The sequence below is a fragment of the Sinocyclocheilus rhinocerous genome, unplaced genomic scaffold (assembly GCF_001515625.1).
Source record: "Sinocyclocheilus rhinocerous isolate Xijiao unplaced genomic scaffold, SAMN03320098_v1.1 scaffold3243, whole genome shotgun sequence".
In the NCBI taxonomy this organism is placed as follows: Eukaryota; Metazoa; Chordata; class Actinopteri; order Cypriniformes; family Cyprinidae; genus Sinocyclocheilus; species Sinocyclocheilus rhinocerous.
Window position 1 is genome coordinate 233,935 of NW_015636692.1, and position 21,579 is coordinate 255,513.

The window sequence follows — 21,579 nt, forward strand, 5'->3', positions numbered from 1 at the left end:
ACATGGGATCAGTTCAACAGGAAGCGCTAGAACAACTAGCACGGACACATCAACAATATCTCAGACACCAGCAATGACTTCATTTCATGCAAACAATGATTCCATTACCACCATTGATTCCAATACACAGAATGATGTAGAGCAAACCTCAGACAGCAATATATCCATTTCTTGGACTGCTGGAACATTAACTGGTACCCAAAAACCTGAACCAACAACCGAATCTTCAACCAAAAGTAGTGGCACGAAGAAAATGACATTTTCTGAATCGACGACAACAACAACAATTGCGATTACAACAAAGACAGGATCTTCATTTCCGTCCTCTTATGTGTCTTCTGAAACATCATATTCCACTGCGACAACAACACAACAGCTTGAGTCATCAGACCATACTAAAGTGTCCATCACATCAAATCAATCGACAACTACAACAATTTCCTCTACAAAAACTCCAGACTCAAGTTCATCCATCTTCACAACAACCACAAAACCAAATCCCCTCACAACTACAAGTACAACCGAGTCTTACTCCGCCATTCAAGCAACTACACCACTGAAGAACACTTCTCTCAGTGACACTTCTGACTCACCATCAATCTACCAATCTACAAATGAATTAGATACTACGTCTTTCAGCCACCTGCAAACACAAATGTCTCAAACAATTGCTGCTGCCTCTGCACTTCTTCAGACTACATCGTCGCAAATCACACCAACCAATGCAAAGATTACAGAGCCTTCTGTTACAACCTCAACTTCCTCCAGCAGAAGTGTCACAGATCAGACGGCATTTTCTGAATACACAAGGACAATGACTGCAGGATTTCTGTCCTCTGACGCATCTTCTGGAACATCACACTCCACTGCGAACACATCACAACAGTCACCAGATCACACTCAAACCTCCATCACATCAGATGATTTGGATTCTACGTCTATCACGGCAGAGCCTTCATTTACAACCTCAATGTCAGCTACAAATACAAAGCAAACTTCCCAAAGTGCAACAGAGCCGACGGAGGAATCATTAACAATTGACCCACCGGATGACACAACCGATACTGAAATAGCATCGACTATCAAAACACCTGTGGAATCGACTACAAATGCAATTTCAGCCGTCGACGACACTGCATCAGCCACAGAAAATAACACTGAACATTTAACTGATGTGTTTTGGTCCTCTTCTGATAACACAACATGGAATGAGTTTACATTGATAGACGACTTTAATAGCACACTGATAACCTTAAATGAAACAACATCTGAGTCATCTCAATCAGAAAGTCTGCCAACTGACGGTCAAGAAACTCTGACACCTGTGATGGAATCGCAATCATCTCAGTCCGCAACAACTGACACAACTCTAAATCCAAGTCTGGTTACTTCCTCAGACTCAACAACACTTGTTGAGACCTCAAGACCTGTCATAGCGGCACAAGTTACAGCTACACCTAAAATCCCCAACCCAGAGCACTCGCAAACACCTGTAACTGCTTTCACAGCATCAACATCTACAACAACACCAACGCCGGTTAGCAGCATATTCTACACAACATGTACACATCGCACAAACAAACCACTAGTCATACTGTACTTTTGAATGCTCATGCATTTGACTGTGCATCAGACTTTTCCAGAATTTCACCTGTGACAACCAACCACATTTTTATTAATTCATCATTAATTCTTTCGTTAACCTAACCCTAACAGCCAACAGTTAAATAACTTAGCAGACCAAACCTGAACAACATTTAAATCTCCTAATAGATCAAAACCGACCAACATTTAAATCTCTTAATTCTCTTAATAGAAGAAAACCTGTCAATATTTAAACACATTTTTCTAGTTCAAGTAGCTCAAGTAGTTAAAGTCAGTTTATTTATAACAAAAATGTAAAAGAAACAAAACTATTCAAATAAAATATTATCATATCATATCAATATCATCATATTATCATAGTTATGCAGGGACTTCTGTCCTTTTAATGATTTTTAATTCCTTTTGATTGCCAAAACCATAAAATTGATAGTATTTTATAATAAAATCATATACAATTTTTCACACTATGGTATGTGCTAAGGTAGTTTATCGTTAACCAGTTAAGAGGTGATAACTGTTTAAAGCCTTCTACTGTAAAAACTAATTATTTTTTTACAGCATGGGTCTCTCATTCAACCACTTTCTTTTTATCTTTCTTTACAGGGAACAGTTTCAAGACAAGCAATGACACCTGATTCAAAGCCCACATCTATGAACACGCCCTCAATGTTTCTGACCACTCAGGAAAATCAGAAAACGAACACAAACGCCTCCTTAAACCCATTTTCTCCAGCATCTCCTCTCACAGCCACAAGCAGTGACCCTAAACCTGTCACCACTCCATTAGCTGAGGAACACAAAGGCTCAACTGTGGGCATATCAATTCAAACAGCGCTAAACAGGTCTGATTCAGAAGGCACTACAATCACAGACACCTGGTCAAACAGCATATCTTCAACACCAGCAGGTCTAACAAACCCACCGTTATCAAGCAACACCAGCAGAGACGGAAACGCAGATGATTCTGCAAACTCAGTGAAAAGCACCATTGTTTTTGTCTTCAACATTCCCAAAGTACCTGTGTTTAAAATAATCACCTTCAATCACCCACTGGTTAATCAAGTCACAGTCATGAACACAGTTTTAAGACCATGAAACGGTCACATAAAATGACTTCAAAGCAAAGTGGGTGATTTAGAGAGCATATGACTCAAGTTCATCCATCTTCACAACAACCACAAAACCAAATCCCCTCACAACTACAAGTACAACCGATTATTACTCCGCCATTCAAGCAACTACACCACTAAAGAACACTTCTCTTAGTGACACTTCTGACTCACCATCAATTCACCAAAGCACTGCAACTCAAAAAATGGAGCCCTTAACCAATGCCACTGCACATGGGATCAGTTCGACAGTAAGCACTAAAACAACTAGCACGGACACACCAACAACTTCTGAGACAACTACACTGACTTCAATTCATGCAAACAATGATTCCATTACCACCATTGATTCCAATACACAGAATGATGTAGAGCAAACCTCAGACAGCAATATATCAATTTCTTGGACTGCTGGAACATTAACTAGTACAAAACATCTTGAAGCAACAACCGAAAATTCAACAAACAGTAGTGTCACAGAGCAGACAGCATTTTCTGAATCGACAACAATGATTGCACCTACAACAACTACAGGATCTTCATTTCCATCCTCAGATGCATCTTCTGGAACATCATACTCCACTGCAATAACAACACAAGAGCTTGAGTCATCAGACTATACTCAAGTGTCCATCACATCAAATCAATCGACAACTACAACAATTTCCTCTACAAAAACTCCAGACTCAAGTTCATCCATCTTCACAACAACCTCAGAACCAAATCCCCTCACAACTACAAGTACAACCGAGTCTTACTCCGCCATTCAAGCAACTACACCACTAAAGAACACTTCTCTTAGTGACACTTCTGACTCGACATCAAATCACCAAAGCACTGCAACTCAAAAAATTGAGCCCTTAACCAATGCCACTGCACATGGGATCAGTTCGACAGGAAGCGCTAAAACAACTAGCACGGACACATCCACAACATCTGAGACAACTACACTGACTTCAATTCATGCAAACAATGATTCCATTACCACCATTGATTCCAATACACAAAATGATGTAGAGCAAACCTCAGACAGCAATATATCAATTGCTTGGACTGCTGGAACATTAACTAGTACACAAAAACTTGAAGCAACAACCAAAACTTCAACCAACAGTACTGTCACAAAGCAGACAGCATTTTCTGAATCGACAACAATGATTGCACCTACAACAACTACAGGATCTTCATTTCCATCCTCAGATGCATCTTCTGGAACGTCATACTCCACTGCAATGACAACACAACAGCTTGAGTCATCAGACCATACTCAAGTGTCCATCACATCAAATCAATCGACAAATACAACAATTTCCTCTTCAACAACTCCAGACTCAAGTTCATCCATCTTCACAACAACCTCAGAACCAAATCCCCTCACAACCACAAGTACAACCGAGTCTTACCCCGCCATTCAAGCAACAACACAGCTGAAGAACACTTCTCTCAGTGACACTTCTAACTCAACATCAAACCACCAAAGCACTGCCACTCAAACAATGGAGCCATTAACCAATGCCACTGCACATGGGATCAGTTCGACAGGAAGCGCTAAAACAACTAGCACGGACACCTCAACAAAATCTGAGACAACTACACTGACTTCAATTCATGCAAACAATGATTCCATTACCACCATTGGTTCCAATACACAGAATGATGTAAAGCAAACATCACACAGCAATATATCCATTTCTTGGACTGCTGGAACTTTAACTGGTACCGAAAACCCTGAGCCAACAACCGAAATTTCCACCAACAGTAGTGTCACAAAGCAGATGGCATTTTCTGAATCGACAACTGCAACGATTGTGACTACGACAAATACAGGATCTTCACTTCCGTCCCCCGGTGTGTCTTCTGGAACTGCTTTCAGAGCATCAACTCTACATGGAACATCTACAACAACAGCAACGCTGGTTCCCAACCATCTGCAAACTCAGGCACTGTTCTCTTTACAACATGCACAAACTGCACAAGCAAACCACAAGTCATACTGTACTTTTGAATCATCATGCATTTGAACGAGCATCAGAGTTTTCAGACTTCTTCAGAATACACCTTGCGACAAACAGCCAAATTTTCATTAATACTTTTCGAGAATTGCTTACTCTTGCTGACAACAAAACAGCTGACATTTGAATCACTTAATATAAGAAAACTGACCGATAATTAATTCTCTTAATAGAACAAAACCAACCAATATTTAAATCACTTCAGAGAACAATATTGACAAATATTGAAATCTCTTAATAAATTTCTGTCTTGATTGACAGCGAGTTGAAATTTGATAAGCAAGTAAATTCAGTGGTTAGATCTTGCTTCTTTAATCTCCATCTTCTTTCTAAAATCAAGCCTTTTCTTTCCTTTCAAGACTTTGAAAGCGTGATTCATGTTTTTATTTCATCATGTTTAGATTACTGTAACTCATTGTATTGTGGAATGAATGCCACTTCTTTGGCCCATCTTCAATTGGTCCAAAATGCATCACTCTTTTGCTTCTTTTAGTTGATGTTGTAAAGCACTTTGGTCAGCTGTCTCTGTTTTAATGGTGCAACTAAACTTGAAACTTGAACCTTAATAGAACAATTTCGACCAATACTTAAATCTCTCAACAGAACAATATTGACCAATATTTAAATCTCTTTTCGGTAACACTTTACTTGAAGGGGTGTGCATAAGACTGACATGACACCTTCATAATCATGACATGACACATGTCATGAATATGAAGGAGGTTTTATGCATGTTTATGACAACTGTCATTAAGTGTCATTCGCTCAGTTATGTAATTTTAATGCAAATATGACATTATTTGACCTAACCCTAACCTAACCTAACCCCTACCCTTACCCCTAACCATAGCCCATAACAAAGACATCTCAAACAATATAATCTTTGCATTAAAAATTACATAATTGAGCGAATGACACTTCATGACAGTTGTCATAAACATGCATAAAAAAACCTTCATATTCATGACGTGTCATGTCATGATTATGTAGGTGTCATGTCATGATTATGAAGGTGTCATGTCAGTCTTATGCACACCCCTTCAAGTAAAGTGTAACCCTCTTTTCTATAACCACCTCTAACCATCTTGAGCTACCTGAACTACAAAGATGAGCATGTTAGCTTAAAATATACTGATAATTAAAATAATACAGGTTGTCAAATAGAAAGTTATATGGCCTTTCCATAAAACATGCCCAATATATAGACAGTGCACAGGGTCACATACACTACACTAAAATAACAATAAACATTAACTAAATAACAGAAAATACAAAACTATTTAAATAAAATATTCTCATATGTGATGCATCACACAGGGACTTCTGTCCTTTTAATGATTTTAGGTAATTCATTTTTAATTGCAAAAACCATTAAATTAATAGTATTTCACAGTAAAATTACATATAATGTGATGTTAAACCATATACAATTACTATAGTTAACCAGTTAAGTGGTATTAACTGTTCAAAGCCTTCTTCTGTAAAAACGTACAGTGTGGGTCTCTTATTCAACCATTCTCCTTTTCTCTTTACTTTACAGGGAACAGTTTCAAGACAAGCAGTGACATCTGATTCAAAATCCACATCTATGAACACGCCCTCAATGTTTCCAACCACTCAGGAAAACCAAAAAACGAACACTCAGACCTCCTTAAACCCAATTTCTCCACCACCATCTCCTCTCACAGCCACAAGCAATGACTCAAAACCCGTCACCACTCCATTAGCACATGAACACAGAGGCTCAACTTTGGGGATATTAACTCAAACGGGGCTAAACAGGTCTGATTCAGAAGGTACTACAATCAAAGACACCTGGTCAAACAACATATCTTCAACACCAGCAGGTCTAACAAACCCACCATTGTCAAGCAAAACCAGCAGAGACGGAAATGCAGATAACTCTGTGAACTCAGTGAAAAGCACCACTGTTTTTGTCTTCAACACTCCCAAAGTACCTGTGTTTAAAACAATCACCTTTAATTACCCATTGGTTAATCAAGTCACAGTGATGAAAACAGTTTCAAGACCATGAAACGGTCATATAAACTGACTTAAAAGCAAAGTGTGTGCGTCAGAGAGCATATATTTGGCTCTTCGACAAATGTGGAAGAGCCAAAAACAGAAACTTCCTGCTAAACGCATCTTAATGGATACAGATCTGGAATATAAGGAATGTAGAAGCTGAAATGTTTTTGTGGTTACTGAACGTCAAGCAGATCATATGACTAAGTGCCACACACCCACAAACAAACAAACAAAGACTGAAACCAAAATGAGATGGAAGAACAGGTTTAATGTTGGTTTAATTAAGACTAACTTTCATTTCAACAATGTATCAAATATATTAAAGGTTGTACATAGAAATAGTGTATGGTTATTCTATTTGTTGTAGTGCCACAGGTGTAAATTATGCAATGTCTATAAATGAAAATCATCTATGCATATAAACAATAACATGCAAAACCTTTGCTCTTTATATTATTTCACCTCTTTTGTCGCTTACATACTAATCTTGTATTTTCATTTTAAAATTGTGTTCTAGGAATATTGTTGGCTCCTACGACAAATTGCTTGTGATTTTCCTCATGTGTAAGCTGCTATAAAATCTTGATATATGATCATATTGATATATGTACAATATGTCAGATTAAATCTTTTTAGATTGAAAAAAGCACATTCGGATTGACCATATTCCTTTAGCAGATAGATAGACGGATATGCAAACACCTCACAGATTATGTAAGCTTGTAGACTGTTGGATTTGATGATCTAAAACAGAGGAGCACAAACTGTTTCCTATGAAAGGCCAAAAATCAAAACTTTTTATGTAAACAAACATGCATGTAAACACAATGGGCAATATTGCATCACCATAACTTATCGCGGTCATGTCCATATTTTGTACGATAAGTCAATATAGTAATTATCGCGACAGGCCTAGCATCAATAGCATTTTCCCCCTTTTCTTGTATAATTTCGCATGATGGGCCAAATTAAAGGTCACCACGGGCCCTAGTTTGGGCATCTCTGATCTCAAAGATGAGTTAACATGATACCTGTAGAACAACTTGGAAAAATTACAACCCATCATCTGGGAAAAACTCAAACGGATGGGATGGCTTGATAATATGCAACACTTTATCACGAAAACATACACAACAACTTTCAATTCAAGTTTATTTGTATAGCGCTTTTCACGATACAAATCGTTGCAAAGCAACTTTACAGCAAAAACTTTGAAAGATTTGTGATATCAGTTCCTCATCTCGACAACAAAACCTCATGACTAGATGAACTCTCAATAAACACAACTCAGTTAAAGCAGCAACTTGATTTTCCGTCATCTTGGATTTGTTTTTTCCTCCCTTTTTCCTCTTTGTTTCGTCTTCGCAACCAGTTCATTGTGCCATAATGAAAGGCATAGTTTACCAAACTATAACAATTCTGTCGTCATTTACTCACCCTCATGTCATTTCAAACTCTCACATTGTGCATTTAGTGTTTATTTGTACAGACAATGAAAGCCAATGGGGTCCAATGTGTTCAACACAAGAAATAAACACATAGAAGTTTGGCAAGACATTGTTCTAAAAGGTATTACATTATGTTTGCAATTAACATGCAATGAATGATCAAAAATCAATACACTGTTACACTGTTATAGCAGTCTACAATATGAGTTAACACTTGCTTAACACTCCATTAACACTTGGTTTCAACATCAGCATTTCTTAAGACTGCATGCTTAGGGAGGAATGCATTGTTGGATACGTAGGTATAACCAGTTTGGTTAAAGATGGAATGGATTAACAATGCATCACCACTTAGACTGACAACTATGTGATTTGTGACATGTGACTCGAAACAGAGCTAATATAAACATGGACTTTGAGGAGAGCATGAGTTTACCTGCTTTTATCAAGGGACTTACAACTTCACTTGTAAGAAATTGTACTGAGGTACAAAATGGATTGGGTGAGTTTGACTTGTTTGCGTATGACTATAGCCATCCATCCTGATTTATACTCATAACCATATATAAATAGTTTCTGAGATTATTTGTTATAATTTAATTTATGATTTTAGTATTATATATATTTAGCATTATTCATTTATTTTTAACACAGAAAAAAGCTGAATAATGACCATTGACTTCTGTAGAACTGCTTTAAGGGCTGAAATTTAAGGAATTCCATAATTTTCCTGCTTATTTCTGTAGAGCTGCTATGAAATAATTGTATAAAGCGCTATACAAATAAATGTATTATATAAGGGTTAAACAAAAGCAGACCTTGTGCACCAAACACATTTAATAAATGGCTGACACTTCAACAGCAAGAATGAGTGCTTAAGTAAAAATATTTTAAATTGTTTAAAGGTCAAGATGCAGTTGGAGTTATCTTTGTAAATTTCCTCAGACGTTAAAGATAAAAAAAATTAATGAAATAGGGTACAATAATACATAAAAAAATTAATAGCTATGAAACATAAGGAAAGCATGATGAAGTCTAATAATGTTTTACATTTTAAAATGTATGTACTTAACTGTGCATATTTAATACTCTTGATGTTGGAAAAAAATGGCATTTCTAATTAATTTATTTCATTATTTTGATTTAAGTTCTTATCTACACTACCATTCAAAAGTTTGGAATCAGTGCAATTTAAAAAATAAATTAATTAATACTTTTATTCAGTACGGATGCATTAAATTTATGAACAGTGGCAATTTCCACTGGAATGTGAAGCAGCACAACTGTTTTCAACATTGATGATAATCAGAAATGTTTCTTGAGCAGCAAATCAGCATATTAGAATGATTTCTGAAGATCATGTGACACTGAAGACTGGAGTAATGATGCTGAAAATTCAGCTGCGCATCACAGAAATACATTACAGTTTAACAGATATTCACATAGAAAACAGATATTTTAAATTTTAAAAGTGTTTTTAAATAAATGCAGTCTTGATGAGCATAAGATACATTTAAAAATATTTCAAAAAAATCTTGCAGACCTTAAACTTTTGCATGGTAGTGTAATTCTTACCTCATTTTTTGTTATTCATGATAACTACTATCATCTTCAGTTATGTGAACTGTGCAAAAATGACAAATCATCATTACTTTACGGAAAACAATCTAATATGAAAAGAAGTCATCTGGAAAGAGGGTGTTTTTATTATTAGTTTGTTTTTTCCCCAGACACTGGTATTGTTTTTATGATGTAGGATTAGATTGGTTGTTAAAGGGGTCATATGATGCGATTTCAATTTTTCCTTTCTCTTTGGAGTGCTGCTCACTCTAGCCCGCAGTGTGTTTCGTTGTGAAAGCGAAACTACCTTGTTTGGTCTTCCAAAAGAGGACACGACTAGAAATCAGTGGTTAAGTTGTATTTACAACACTGTTCCAGAACCGTTCAACCCAAATATTCAGATGTGTGCAGCACATTTTATGGAGGACTGTTTCCTGATCTTGGAAGAGTAGACTACAATGCCGGCTGTTCTGACTCACAGACTGTAAGTACGTTTTTATATTTAAAGGATTTGTCACTGATGATTCAAACACGAGTTTTGGGCAGTGTAGAGTAGCGCTTGTTGTTTGTCATTTCTCCGATCACAAATACAGACATGGTTTTATGTTTATGCGGCGTGATGCTACGCAACGTGTAAAAAGACAGTATAAGTCATTATAATCAATAATTATGTCCCCACTGGCTGCAACAAATGCCTCGCTTATAAATTATAATGGGTTTTAACGTTTTTGTCTCGTCGCTCCGGCCGGACAGGGCATCAACACAGTATGGTAGGGGCGTAACATTTCCATCACACGCTTGAGGTATTCGGCCAATCACAACGCTCTAGATAGCTGGCCAATCACAGCACACCTCGCTTTTCAGACCGATGAGCTTTGTAAAAATCGACGCGTTTCAGAAAGGCGGGGCATAGAGGAGAAACAATAATGTACAGTATGTGGAAAATAATGTGTTTTTTGAACCTTAAACCGCATAAACACATTTCATTACACCAAATACACAAAATAATGTTCTTTTTAGCAAAATCATATGACCCCTTTAATGTTGTATATTATATGTTTATTGTGTGTTGATGTTGCAGCAGTTATTTTATCTAAAAAAAAATACTACCTTGACCTGCCAAAAATTATGCCATTACTTACATATTTGCTAATGTTGTGCATTATATGTTTACAGGTGATCTATTTGACAGCTACCAAGATGAGTAAAAAAGCACTAATAATTGCAGTGTTAAGTTTAGGTCTGTAAGCTACTGATCATCCATATTCTTTGTATCTCTTATTACTTATTTACATGTGACAATTGCTCTAAAATGAATGTTACTTTTCAATTTTTAACAACAGTATTATGTAGCACCACTATTCAAACAGCATCAGCGACAATAACACCAGCATCAACAACTCCAGCTGAATCTACAACTGCAACTCCACTTCCAACTACTGCCTCTTCTACAGAAACGACACAAACAACTGAATCAACAAACTCACCTACAACTGAACCTCCACTTCTAACTACTGCCTCTTCTACAGAGACGGCACAAACAACTGAATCAACAAACTCACCTACAACTGAACCTCCTCTTCTAACTACTGCCTCTTCTACAGAAACGACACAAACAAATCTACAACTGCAACTCCACTTAAAACTACTGCCTCTTCTACAGAAACGACACAAAAAACTGAGTCAACAAACTCACCTACAACTGAACCTCCACTTCCAACTACTGCCTCTTTTACAGAAACGACACGAATAACTGAACTTACAACTGTGGTTACGACAAACTCACCTACAACTGAACCTGCACTTCCAACTACTGCCTCTTCTACGGAAACGGCACAAACAACTGAACCTACAAATGTGGTTACAACAGCCTCACCTACAACTGCAACTCCACTTCCAACTACTGCCTCTTCTACGGAAACGACACAAGCAACTGAATCAACAACTGTGGTTACGACAACCGCACCTACAACTGAATCTCCACTTCCAACTACTGCCTCTTCTACGGAAACGACACAAGCAACTGAATCAACAACTGTGGTTACGACAACCGCACCTACAACTGAATCTCCACTTCCAACTACTGCCTCTTCTACGGAAACGACACAAGCAACTGAATCAACAACTGTGGTTACGACAACCGCACCTACAACTGAATCTCCACTTCCAACTACTGCCTCTTCTACGGAAACGACACAAGCAACTGAATCAACAACTGTGGTTACGACAACCGCACCTACAACTGAATCTCCACTTCCAACTACTGCCTCTTCTACGGAAACGACACAAGCAACTGAATCAACAACTGTGGTTACGACAACCGCACCTACAACTGAATCTCCACTTCCAACTACTGCCTCTTCTACGGAAACGACACAAGCAACTGAATCAACAACTGTGGTTACGACAACCGCACCTACAACTGAATCTCCACTTCCAACTACTGCCTCTTCTACAGAAACGACACAAACAACTGAATCAACAAACTCACCTACAACTGAAACTCCACTTCCAACTACTGCCTCTTCTACAGAAACGACACGAATAACTGAACTTACAACTGTGGTTACGACAAACTCACCTACAACTGAACCTCCACTTCCAACTACTGCCTCTTCTACAGAAACGACACAAATAACTGAACCTACAACTGTGGTTACGACAACCGCACCTACAACTGAACCTCCACTTCCAACTACTGGCTCTTCTACAGAAACGACACAAACAACTGAACCTACGACTGTGGTTACGACAAACTCACCAACAACTGACACTCCACTTCCAACTACTGCCTCTTCTACGGAAACGACACAAGCAACTGAATCAACAACTGTGGTTACGACAACCGCACCTACAACTGAATCTCCACTTCCAACTACTGCCTCTTCTACAGAAACGACACAAACAACTGAACCTACGACTGTGGTTACGACAAACTCACCAACAACTGACACTCCACTTCCAACTACTGCCTCTTCTACGGAAACGACACAAGCAACTGAACCTACGACTGTGGTTACGACAAACTCACCAACAACTGACACTCCACTTCCAACTACTGCCTCTTCTACGGAAACGACACAAGCAACTGAATCAACAACTGTAGTTACGACAACCACACCTACAACTGAATCTCCACTTCCAACTAATGCCTCTTCTACAGAAACGACACAAATAACTGAACCTACAACTGTGGTTGCAACAACCGCACCTACAACTGCAACTCCACTTACAACTACTGCCTCTTCTACAGAAACGGCACAAACAACTGAACCTACAACCGTGGTTACGACAATCTCTCCTACAACTGCAACTCCACTTCCAACTACCGCCTCTTCTACAGAAACGACACAAACAACTGAATCAACAACCTCACCTAAAACTGAACTTCCACTTCCAACTACTGCCTCTTCTACAGAAACGACACAAACAACTGAATCAACAACCTCACCTAAAACTGAACTTCCACTTCCAACTACTGCCTCTTCTACAGAAACGACACAAACAACTGAATCAACAACCTCACCTAAAACTGAACTTCCACTTCCAACTACTGCCTCTTCTACAGAAACGACACAAACAACTGAATCAACAACCTCACCTAAAACTGAACTTCCACTTCCAACTACTGCCTCTTCTACAGAAACGACACAAACAACTGAATCAACAAACTCACCTAAAACTGAACTTCCACTTCCAACTACTGCCTCTTCTACAGAAACGACACAAACAACTGAATCAACAACCTCACCTAAAACTGAACTTCCACTTCCAACTACTGCCTCTTCTACAGAAACGGCACAAACAACTGAACCTACGACTATGGTTACGACAAACTCACCTACAACTGCAACTCCACTTCCAACTACTGCCTCTTCTACAGAAACGGCACAAACAACTGAACCTACGACTATGGTTACGACAAACTCACCTACAACTGCAACTCCACTTCCAACTACTGCCTCTTCTACAGAAACGGCACAAACAACTGAACCTACGACTATGGTTACGACAAACTCACCTACAACTGCAACTCCACTTCCAACTACTGCCTCTTCTACAGAAACGGCACAAACAACTGAACCTACGACTATGGTTACGACAAACTCACCTACAACTGCAACTCCACTTCCAACTACTGCCTCTTCTACAGAAACGGCACAAACAACTGAACCTACGACTATGGTTACGACAAACTCACCTACAACTGCAACTCCACTTCCAACTACTGCCTCTTCTACAGAAACGGCACAAACAACTGAACCTACGACTATGGTTACGACAAACTCACCTACAACTGCAACTCCACTTCCAACTACTGCCTCTTCTACAGAAACGGCACAAACAACTGAACCTACGACTATGGTTACGACAAACTCACCTACAACTGCAACTCCACTTCCAACTACTGCCTCTTCTACAGAAACGGCACAAACAACTGAACCTACGACTATGGTTACGACAAACTCACCTACAACTGCAACTCCACTTCCAACTACTGCCTCTTCTACAGAAACGGCACAAACAACTGAACCTACGACTATGGTTACGACAAACTCACCTACAACTGCAACTCCACTTCCAACTACTGCCTCTTCTACAGAAACGGCACAAACAACTGAACCTACGACTATGGTTACGACAAACTCACCTACAACTGCAACTCCACTTCCAACTACTGCCTCTTCTACAGAAACGGCACAAACAACTGAACCTACGACTATGGTTACGACAAACTCACCTACAACTGCAACTCCACTTCCAACTACTGCCTCTTCTACAGAAACGGCACAAACAACTGAACCTACGACTATGGTTACGACAAACTCACCTACAACTGCAACTCCACTTCCAACTACTGCCTCTTCTACAGAAACGGCACAAACAACTGAACCTACAACTGTGGTTACAACAGCCTCACCTACAACTGCAATTCCACTTCCAACTACAGCCTCTTCTACAGAAACGGCACAAACAACTGAACCTACAACTGTGGTTACGACAAACTCACCTACAACTGCAACTCCTCTTACAACTACTGCCTCTTCTACAGTAACGACACAAACAACTGAACCTACAACTGTGGTTACGACAAACTCACCTACAACTGCAACTCCTCTTACAACTACTGCCTCTTCTACAGTAACGACACAAACAACTGAACCTACAACTGTGGTTACGACAAACTCACCTACAACTGCAACTCCTCTTACAACTACTGCCTCTTCTACAGTAACGACACAAACAACTGAACCTACAACTGTGGTTACGACAAACTCACCTACAACTGCAACTCCTCTTACAACTACTGCCTCTTCTACAGTAACGACACAAACAACTGAACCTACAACTGTGGTTACGACAAACTCACCTACAACTGCAACTCCTCTTACAACTACTGCCTCTTCTACAGTAACGACACAAACAACTGAACCTACAACTGTGGTTACGACAAACTCACCTACAACTGCAACTCCTCTTACAACTACTGCCTCTTCTACAGTAACGACACAAACAACTGAACCTACAACTGTGGTTACGACAAACTCACCTACAACTGCAACTCCTCTTACAACTACTGCCTCTTCTACAGTAACGACACAAACAACTGAACCTACAACTGTGGTTACGACAAACTCACCTACAACTGCAACTCCTCTTACAACTACTGCCTCTTCTACAGTAACGACACAAACAACTGAACCTACAACTGTGGTTACGACAAACTCACCTACAACTGCAACTCCTCTTACAACTACTGCCTCTTCTACAGTAACGACACAAACAACTGAACCTACAACTGTGGTTACGACAAACTCACCTACAACTGCAACTCCTCTTACAACTACTGCCTCTTCTACAGTAACGACACAAACAACTGAACCTACAACTGTGGTTACGACAAACTCACCTACAACTGCAACTCCTCTTACAACTACTGCCTCTTCTACAGTAACGACACAAACAACTGAACCTACAACTGTGGTTACGACAAACTCACCTACAACTGCAACTCCTCTTACAACTACTGCCTCTTCTACAGTAACGACACAAACAACTGAACCTACAACTGTGGTTACGACAAACTCACCTACAACTGCAACTCCTCTTACAACTACTGCCTCTTCTACAGTAACGACACAAACAACTGAACCTACAACTGTGGTTACGACAAACTCACCTACAACTGCAACTCCTCTTACAACTACTGCCTCTTCTACAGTAACGACACAAACAACTGAACCTACAACTGTGGTTACGACAAACTCACCTACAACTGCAACTCCTCTTACAACTACTGCCTCTTCTACAGTAACGACACAAACAACTGAACCTACAACTGTGGTTACGACAAACTCACCTACAACTGCAACTCCTCTTACAACTACTGCCTCTTCTACAGTAACGACACAAACAACTGAACCTACAACTGTGGTTACGACAAACTCACCTACAACTGCAACTCCTCTTACAACTACTGCCTCTTCTACAGTAACGACACAAACAACTGAACCTACAACTGTGGTTACGACAAACTCACCTACAACTGCAACTCCTCTTACAACTACTGCCTCTTCTACAGTAACGACACAAACAACTGAACCTACAACTGTGGTTACGACAAACTCACCTACAACTGCAACTCCTCTTACAACTACTGCCTCTTCTACAGTAACGACACAAACAACTGAACCTACAACTGTGGTTACGACAAACTCACCTACAACTGCAACTCCTCTTACAACTACTGCCTCTTCTACAGTAACGACACAAACAACTGAACCTACAACTGTGGTTACGACAAACTCACCTACAACTGCAACTCCTCTTACAACTACTGCCTCTTCTACAGTAACGACACAAACAACTGAACCTACAACTGTGGTTACGACAAACTCACCTACAACTGCAACTCCTCTTACAACTACTGCCTCTTCTACAGTAACGACACAAACAACTGAACCTACAACTGTGGTTACGACAAACTCACCTACAACTGCAACTCCTCTTACAACTACTGCCTCTTCTACAGTAACGACACAAACAACTGAACCTACAACTGTGGTTACGACAAACTCACCTACAACTGCAACTCCTCTTACAACTACTGCCTCTTCTACAGTAACGACACAAACAACTGAACCTACAACTGTGGTTACGACAAACTCACCTACAACTGCAACTCCTCTTACAACTACTGCCTCTTCTACAGTAACGACACAAACAACTGAACCTACAACTGTGGTTACGACAAACTCACCTACAACTGCAACTCCTCTTACAACTACTGCCTCTTCTACAGTAACGACACAAACAACTGAACCTACAACTGTGGTTACGACAAACTCACCTACAACTGCAACTCCTCTTACAACTACTGCCTCTTCTACAGTAACGACACAAACAACTGAACCTACAACTGTGGTTACGACAAACTCACCTACAACTGCAACTCCTCTTACAACTACTGCCTCTTCTACAGTAACGACACAAACAACTGAACCTACAACTGTGGTTACGACAAACTCACCTACAACTGCAACTCCTCTTACAACTACTGCCTCTTCTACAGTAACGACACAAACAACTGAACCTACAACTGTGGTTACGACAAACTCACCTACAACTGCAACTCCTCTTACAACTACTGCCTCTTCTACAGAAACGGCACAAACAACTGAACCTACAACTGTGGTTACGACAAACTCTCCTACAACTGCAACTCCACTTCCAACTACTGCTTCTTCTACAGAAACGACACGAATAACTGAACCTACAACTGTGGTTACGACAAACTCACCTACAACTGCAACTCCACTTACAGCTACTGCCTCTTCTACAGAAACAACACTAATAACTGAACCTACAACTGTGGTTACAACAGCCTCACCTACAACTGCAACTCCACTTAGAACTACTGCCTCTTCTACAGTAACAACACAAACAACTGAACCTACAACCGTGGTTACGACAGCCTCACCTACAACTGCAACTCCACTTAGAACTACTGCCTCTTCTACAGTAACAACACAAACAACTGAACCTACAACCGTGGTTACGACAGCCTCACCTACAACTGCAACTCCACTTAGAACTACTGCCTCTTCTACAGTAACAACACAAACAACTGAACCTACAACCGTGGTTACGACAGCCTCACCTACAACTGCAACTCCACTTAGAACTACTGCCTCTTCTACAGTAACAACACAAACAACTGAACCTACAACCGTGGTTACGACAAACTCACCTACAACTGCAACTCCACTTACAACTACTGCCTCTTCTACAGAAACGACACTAATAACTGAACCTACAACTGTGGTTACAACAAACTCAACAACATCCATACCTACAACAAATACAGCCCAATCTACAACCCTGGTTACAACAATTGCACCTACAACAGCAACTGTACTTACATCTACAGCCCCTCTTACAACCCCAAAAACAACAGTTCAACCTACAACCACAACACGGGCTCCAATAATTACAATTCTACAAACCACTCCAGATACAACAGTTCAACCTACAATAACCACAGCTACAACAACCCCAAGCACAACCCAGTCAGTTCTTTTTAGTTTTTCCAGCAATGCAAATTTTGTGGATGATCTGTCAAATCCAGATTCAGACGCATTTAACACCAGAAAAAACAAAGTCTCAAATGCGGTACGTTGCATAGCAAAAATTCAAGGTGCCGTTTGCACTGCAAGTTAAATAGTAACAGACTCTTTACATTGGAATGTATTCAGTATTTAATTCTGCACACTAACATAGATAGCAGTATACCTAATTAATTGCACCCCACATAGACAGAAATGTAGGTTATTTTTACTCCAGTGCAAATAGTGTTCTGTTTTATTTATGCCCTGGTCTAAATATTAATATGTTGCTATTTTAATAATTAGTTCATATTTTACTGTCAAATTTTACTGCTAAATGTTAATACATCACTATTGAACTTCTCAGAGCAGGGTTCCTCAAACCTTGCCCTAAAGGGCCAATGCTCCGCAGAGTTTAACTCAAACCCTGATCAAACTCACCTACCTGTGATTTTCTTATGTTCCTGAAGACATTGATTAGGATTAATATGTTCAGGTGTGTTTGATTAGGGTTAGAGGCCAGATTTGAGGATCCCTGTCTTAGAGTAATTTCTCAAGAACAGTTAAATTAAAAAAATAAAAATAAAATTCCAAACTTGTGTGTGGCTTGGCTGGCCGATCATCTGAGTATAATTATGAGAAGACAGGAAAAGTCCTGTAGAAGAAGTAGCAAAAAAAAAAAAAACCTGTTGCCAAGATAAAAAAAAGTTAAATAAAAGTTAAATATATTTTAAATAAAAATAAGTGAATAAATAATTGTGATAACAGAAGCAAAAGGTGAAAATGGGTGCAAATATTCCCTCCAAGCATTTAAATACTTTAATTGGTGATGGACCAAGTACGTTAAGACATACAGTTGAACAAGAACTACAAAGAAGACTTAGACAGTAAATGCTATCATTCACTAAAATTTGGAAACTGCTGGAACAGTAACTTCATATCATGTTAAAACAACTGAATGACTATCAAATCTCTTTCATGTTGTATTTTCTTCTGTGATTAAAATTCAGAATTGTTAACTAAATATTGAACCTGACATTGTCAACTTGTTTTCCACAGTTGGAACCATTATTTAGAAATAAATTCTCCTCCTTCATTGGACTGGACGTTATTAAGTTCCGGTGAGTATTTCTTCCTTTTAAATAGGAATACAATTCATTTTTGGAAGACAAAAGTCTCTGGTTTACAGGACAATCTAGATAGCAATTTATACATTTTTCTTCTATATAAGAAATAGCAATTTTAGATATCCAAACATTCCTATGGGATCACACAGACAGAGGTAACTGAGGCTAAATCTTAAATCTAGGGCTGCAACTAATTATTTTGATAATCTGTCGATTTATTTTTTATTTTTTATTAATCAGATGAAAAAAAAATACTTTTAATCAATTATTTTAAACAATGTTATTCCACATCTTACCCAATGGTGGCCTCCAAACAATGTGTAATATAAAGCCTAGGAAAACAAATATAGTCAATGTTTCTATGTAGGTTATGCTGTACATTATAAGCAAAAAGGGTTAAAAAATACAAACACTGAATTCTAAAACTAAAAGGGAGGTTGGGGAGTGGTTGGTCCCCCTCAGTAAAAATCGTGTTCCGGGCCCCATCTCCCTCGTCAGGCCCTTGGAATCATCCTAACCTTACCCCCCTTTACAGCACCCCTTCTAACAAGACTCGCTTGTTGTCAGAATATGCAAAAATTGAAATACTCTTGGGACTTTCTAGCATTTACAGATAATGCTACAACCATAAAATATATGTTTTGCACTGAGGAAACTGAGGTCAGATGCATTAAACAGCACACGCATCTGTCAAAGCATGACAGAGAAAGACATGTTAAATGCTTATGTTTTTGTTTGAAGCGCTTATAAATATAAAGCATTCTCATGTTTCAGACAACTTGGATCATATACCTTTCACGCAGCAGTTAACTCTGTGTCCTCTGCTATTTTCCATATGCATTTTGTCCATAGAAATGGGATATTCACTACTGTCAAGCAGCGTGACTAGCTGATGGTTTCCGAGCACAGTGCACAGACGAGACTAATCAATAATCAAATCCGTTGTCAATTATTTGCATTATCCATTATAATCAATTTTATCAATTAGTTGTTGCAGCCCTACCTAAATCAATAGAACAACTGAAGCTTCTCCAAGATGCTTGGAACATACCTTGAAAACTGTGTGCACCTATGAAAGAGCTGTTTTGAAGACAAAGGGTGGTCACACCAAACTTCGACTTGATTTGCATAATCGATGTTAAATGATAAAAGTTCATGGTGTTATTTTTAAAAAAAAAAACTGTTTTTACAGTATTTTCCACAATTTTTCTATTGATTTAGGCCTTAGTATCAGTTGCTTCTGTCTCTTCATGTAATCCCAGCTGATGGTGAGATCAGATGTCTGTGTTGGCCATACAATTGGTTGTTGGAGTCCTTGTAAAAAACCATCTTAAAACAAATTTAATATGCCTAAGACATTTGCATAGTACTGTACATGAGTTTTGTTAAAAGCATCTGACAGACTTGTATAATACCACTCTTTCTCTAAGACTCTTTATGGCACTTTCTCTTCTGTAGTCGTGGGTCAATCATCACTGAAATGAATGTAACATTTGCAACCCAATTACCCAATACCGAGGACATAATAAGCACTATTTTGCAAGCTAAAACCACTCTTAATATCACCAGTGTAACACGTAAGTCAAACAAGCAACATCATGAATGTTCAAAACTATTTAGAATGCTTTCTGTATTACTCTGCATTGTTATTAAACTTTTTTTTTTTTTTATCTTGCTGGAGGAAAACTGTGTGCACCTATGAAAGAGCTGTTTTGAAGACAAAGGGTGGTCACACCAAACTTCGACTTGATTTGCATAATCGATGTTAAATGATAAAAGTTCATGGTGTTATTTTTAAAAAAAAAAACTGTTTTTACAGTATTTTCCACAATTTTTCTATTGATTTAGGCCTTAGTATCAGTTGCTTCTGTCTCTTCATGTAATCCCAGATGATGGTGAGATCAGATGTCTGTGTTGGCCATACAATTGGTTGTTGGAGTCCTTGTTTATACAAAGAACATCTTAATATTATTCCAAAATTTGCAAAAAGAATGTTTGTAAATCCAAAATTGTTATTTTCTACTGGTTTACAAAGGCAATATATATATATATATATATATATATATATATATATATATATAAAA

General features: G+C 38.7%; 3 protein-coding genes and 1 long non-coding RNA gene across 4 annotated transcripts; all 4 read left to right on the forward strand.

The window, feature by feature from the left end:
• Positions 1–342: 342 nt before the first annotated feature.
• On the forward strand, positions 343–2,738 carry LOC107748047 (serine-rich adhesin for platelets). Its single transcript, XM_016562700.1, has 2 exons — positions 343–1,537; positions 2,209–2,738. The coding sequence occupies exons 1-2, from the start codon at positions 656–658 to the stop codon at positions 2,698–2,700; spliced, it is 1,374 nt and encodes a 457-aa protein (XP_016418186.1). The 5' UTR covers positions 343–655; the 3' UTR covers positions 2,701–2,738.
• A 485-nt stretch (positions 2,739–3,223) lies between these two features.
• LOC107748042 (cell wall protein DAN4-like) lies at positions 3,224–6,298 on the forward strand. The gene is made up of 2 exons (XM_016562694.1): positions 3,224–4,259; positions 6,267–6,298. The coding sequence occupies exons 1-2, from the start codon at positions 3,224–3,226 to the stop codon at positions 6,296–6,298; spliced, it is 1,068 nt and encodes a 355-aa protein (XP_016418180.1).
• A 4,776-nt stretch (positions 6,299–11,074) lies between these two features.
• Positions 11,075–12,940, forward strand: LOC107748043 (salivary glue protein Sgs-3-like). The gene is made up of 4 exons (XM_016562696.1): positions 11,075–11,080; positions 11,292–11,296; positions 11,367–12,597; positions 12,926–12,940. Exons 1-4 carry the CDS (start codon positions 11,075–11,077, stop codon positions 12,938–12,940), a joined length of 1,257 nt encoding a protein of 418 aa, XP_016418182.1.
• Positions 12,941–17,925: 4,985 nt separating this feature from the next.
• On the forward strand, positions 17,926–20,971 carry LOC107748033 (uncharacterized). Its single transcript, XR_001640872.1, has 3 exons — positions 17,926–18,435; positions 19,428–19,489; positions 20,954–20,971. It is a non-coding gene; the product is annotated as an uncharacterized LOC107748033 (long non-coding RNA).
• The last annotated feature ends 608 nt before the right edge of the window (positions 20,972–21,579 follow it).

Coding starts and splice junctions, on each gene's coding strand:
- LOC107748042 (XM_016562694.1), top strand. CDS start 3,224: ATGATTGCACCTACAACAACTACAGGATCTTCATTTCCATCCTCAGAT. Junction 4,260..6,266: donor TGGGATCAGTTCGACAGGAA/GCGCTAAAACAA, acceptor TTTACTTTACAG/GGAACAGTTTCAAGACAAGC.
- LOC107748047 (XM_016562700.1), top strand. CDS start 656: ATGTCTCAAACAATTGCTGCTGCCTCTGCACTTCTTCAGACTACATCG. Junction 1,538..2,208: donor CTACAACAACACCAACGCCG/GTTAGCAGCATA, acceptor CTTTCTTTACAG/GGAACAGTTTCAAGACAAGC.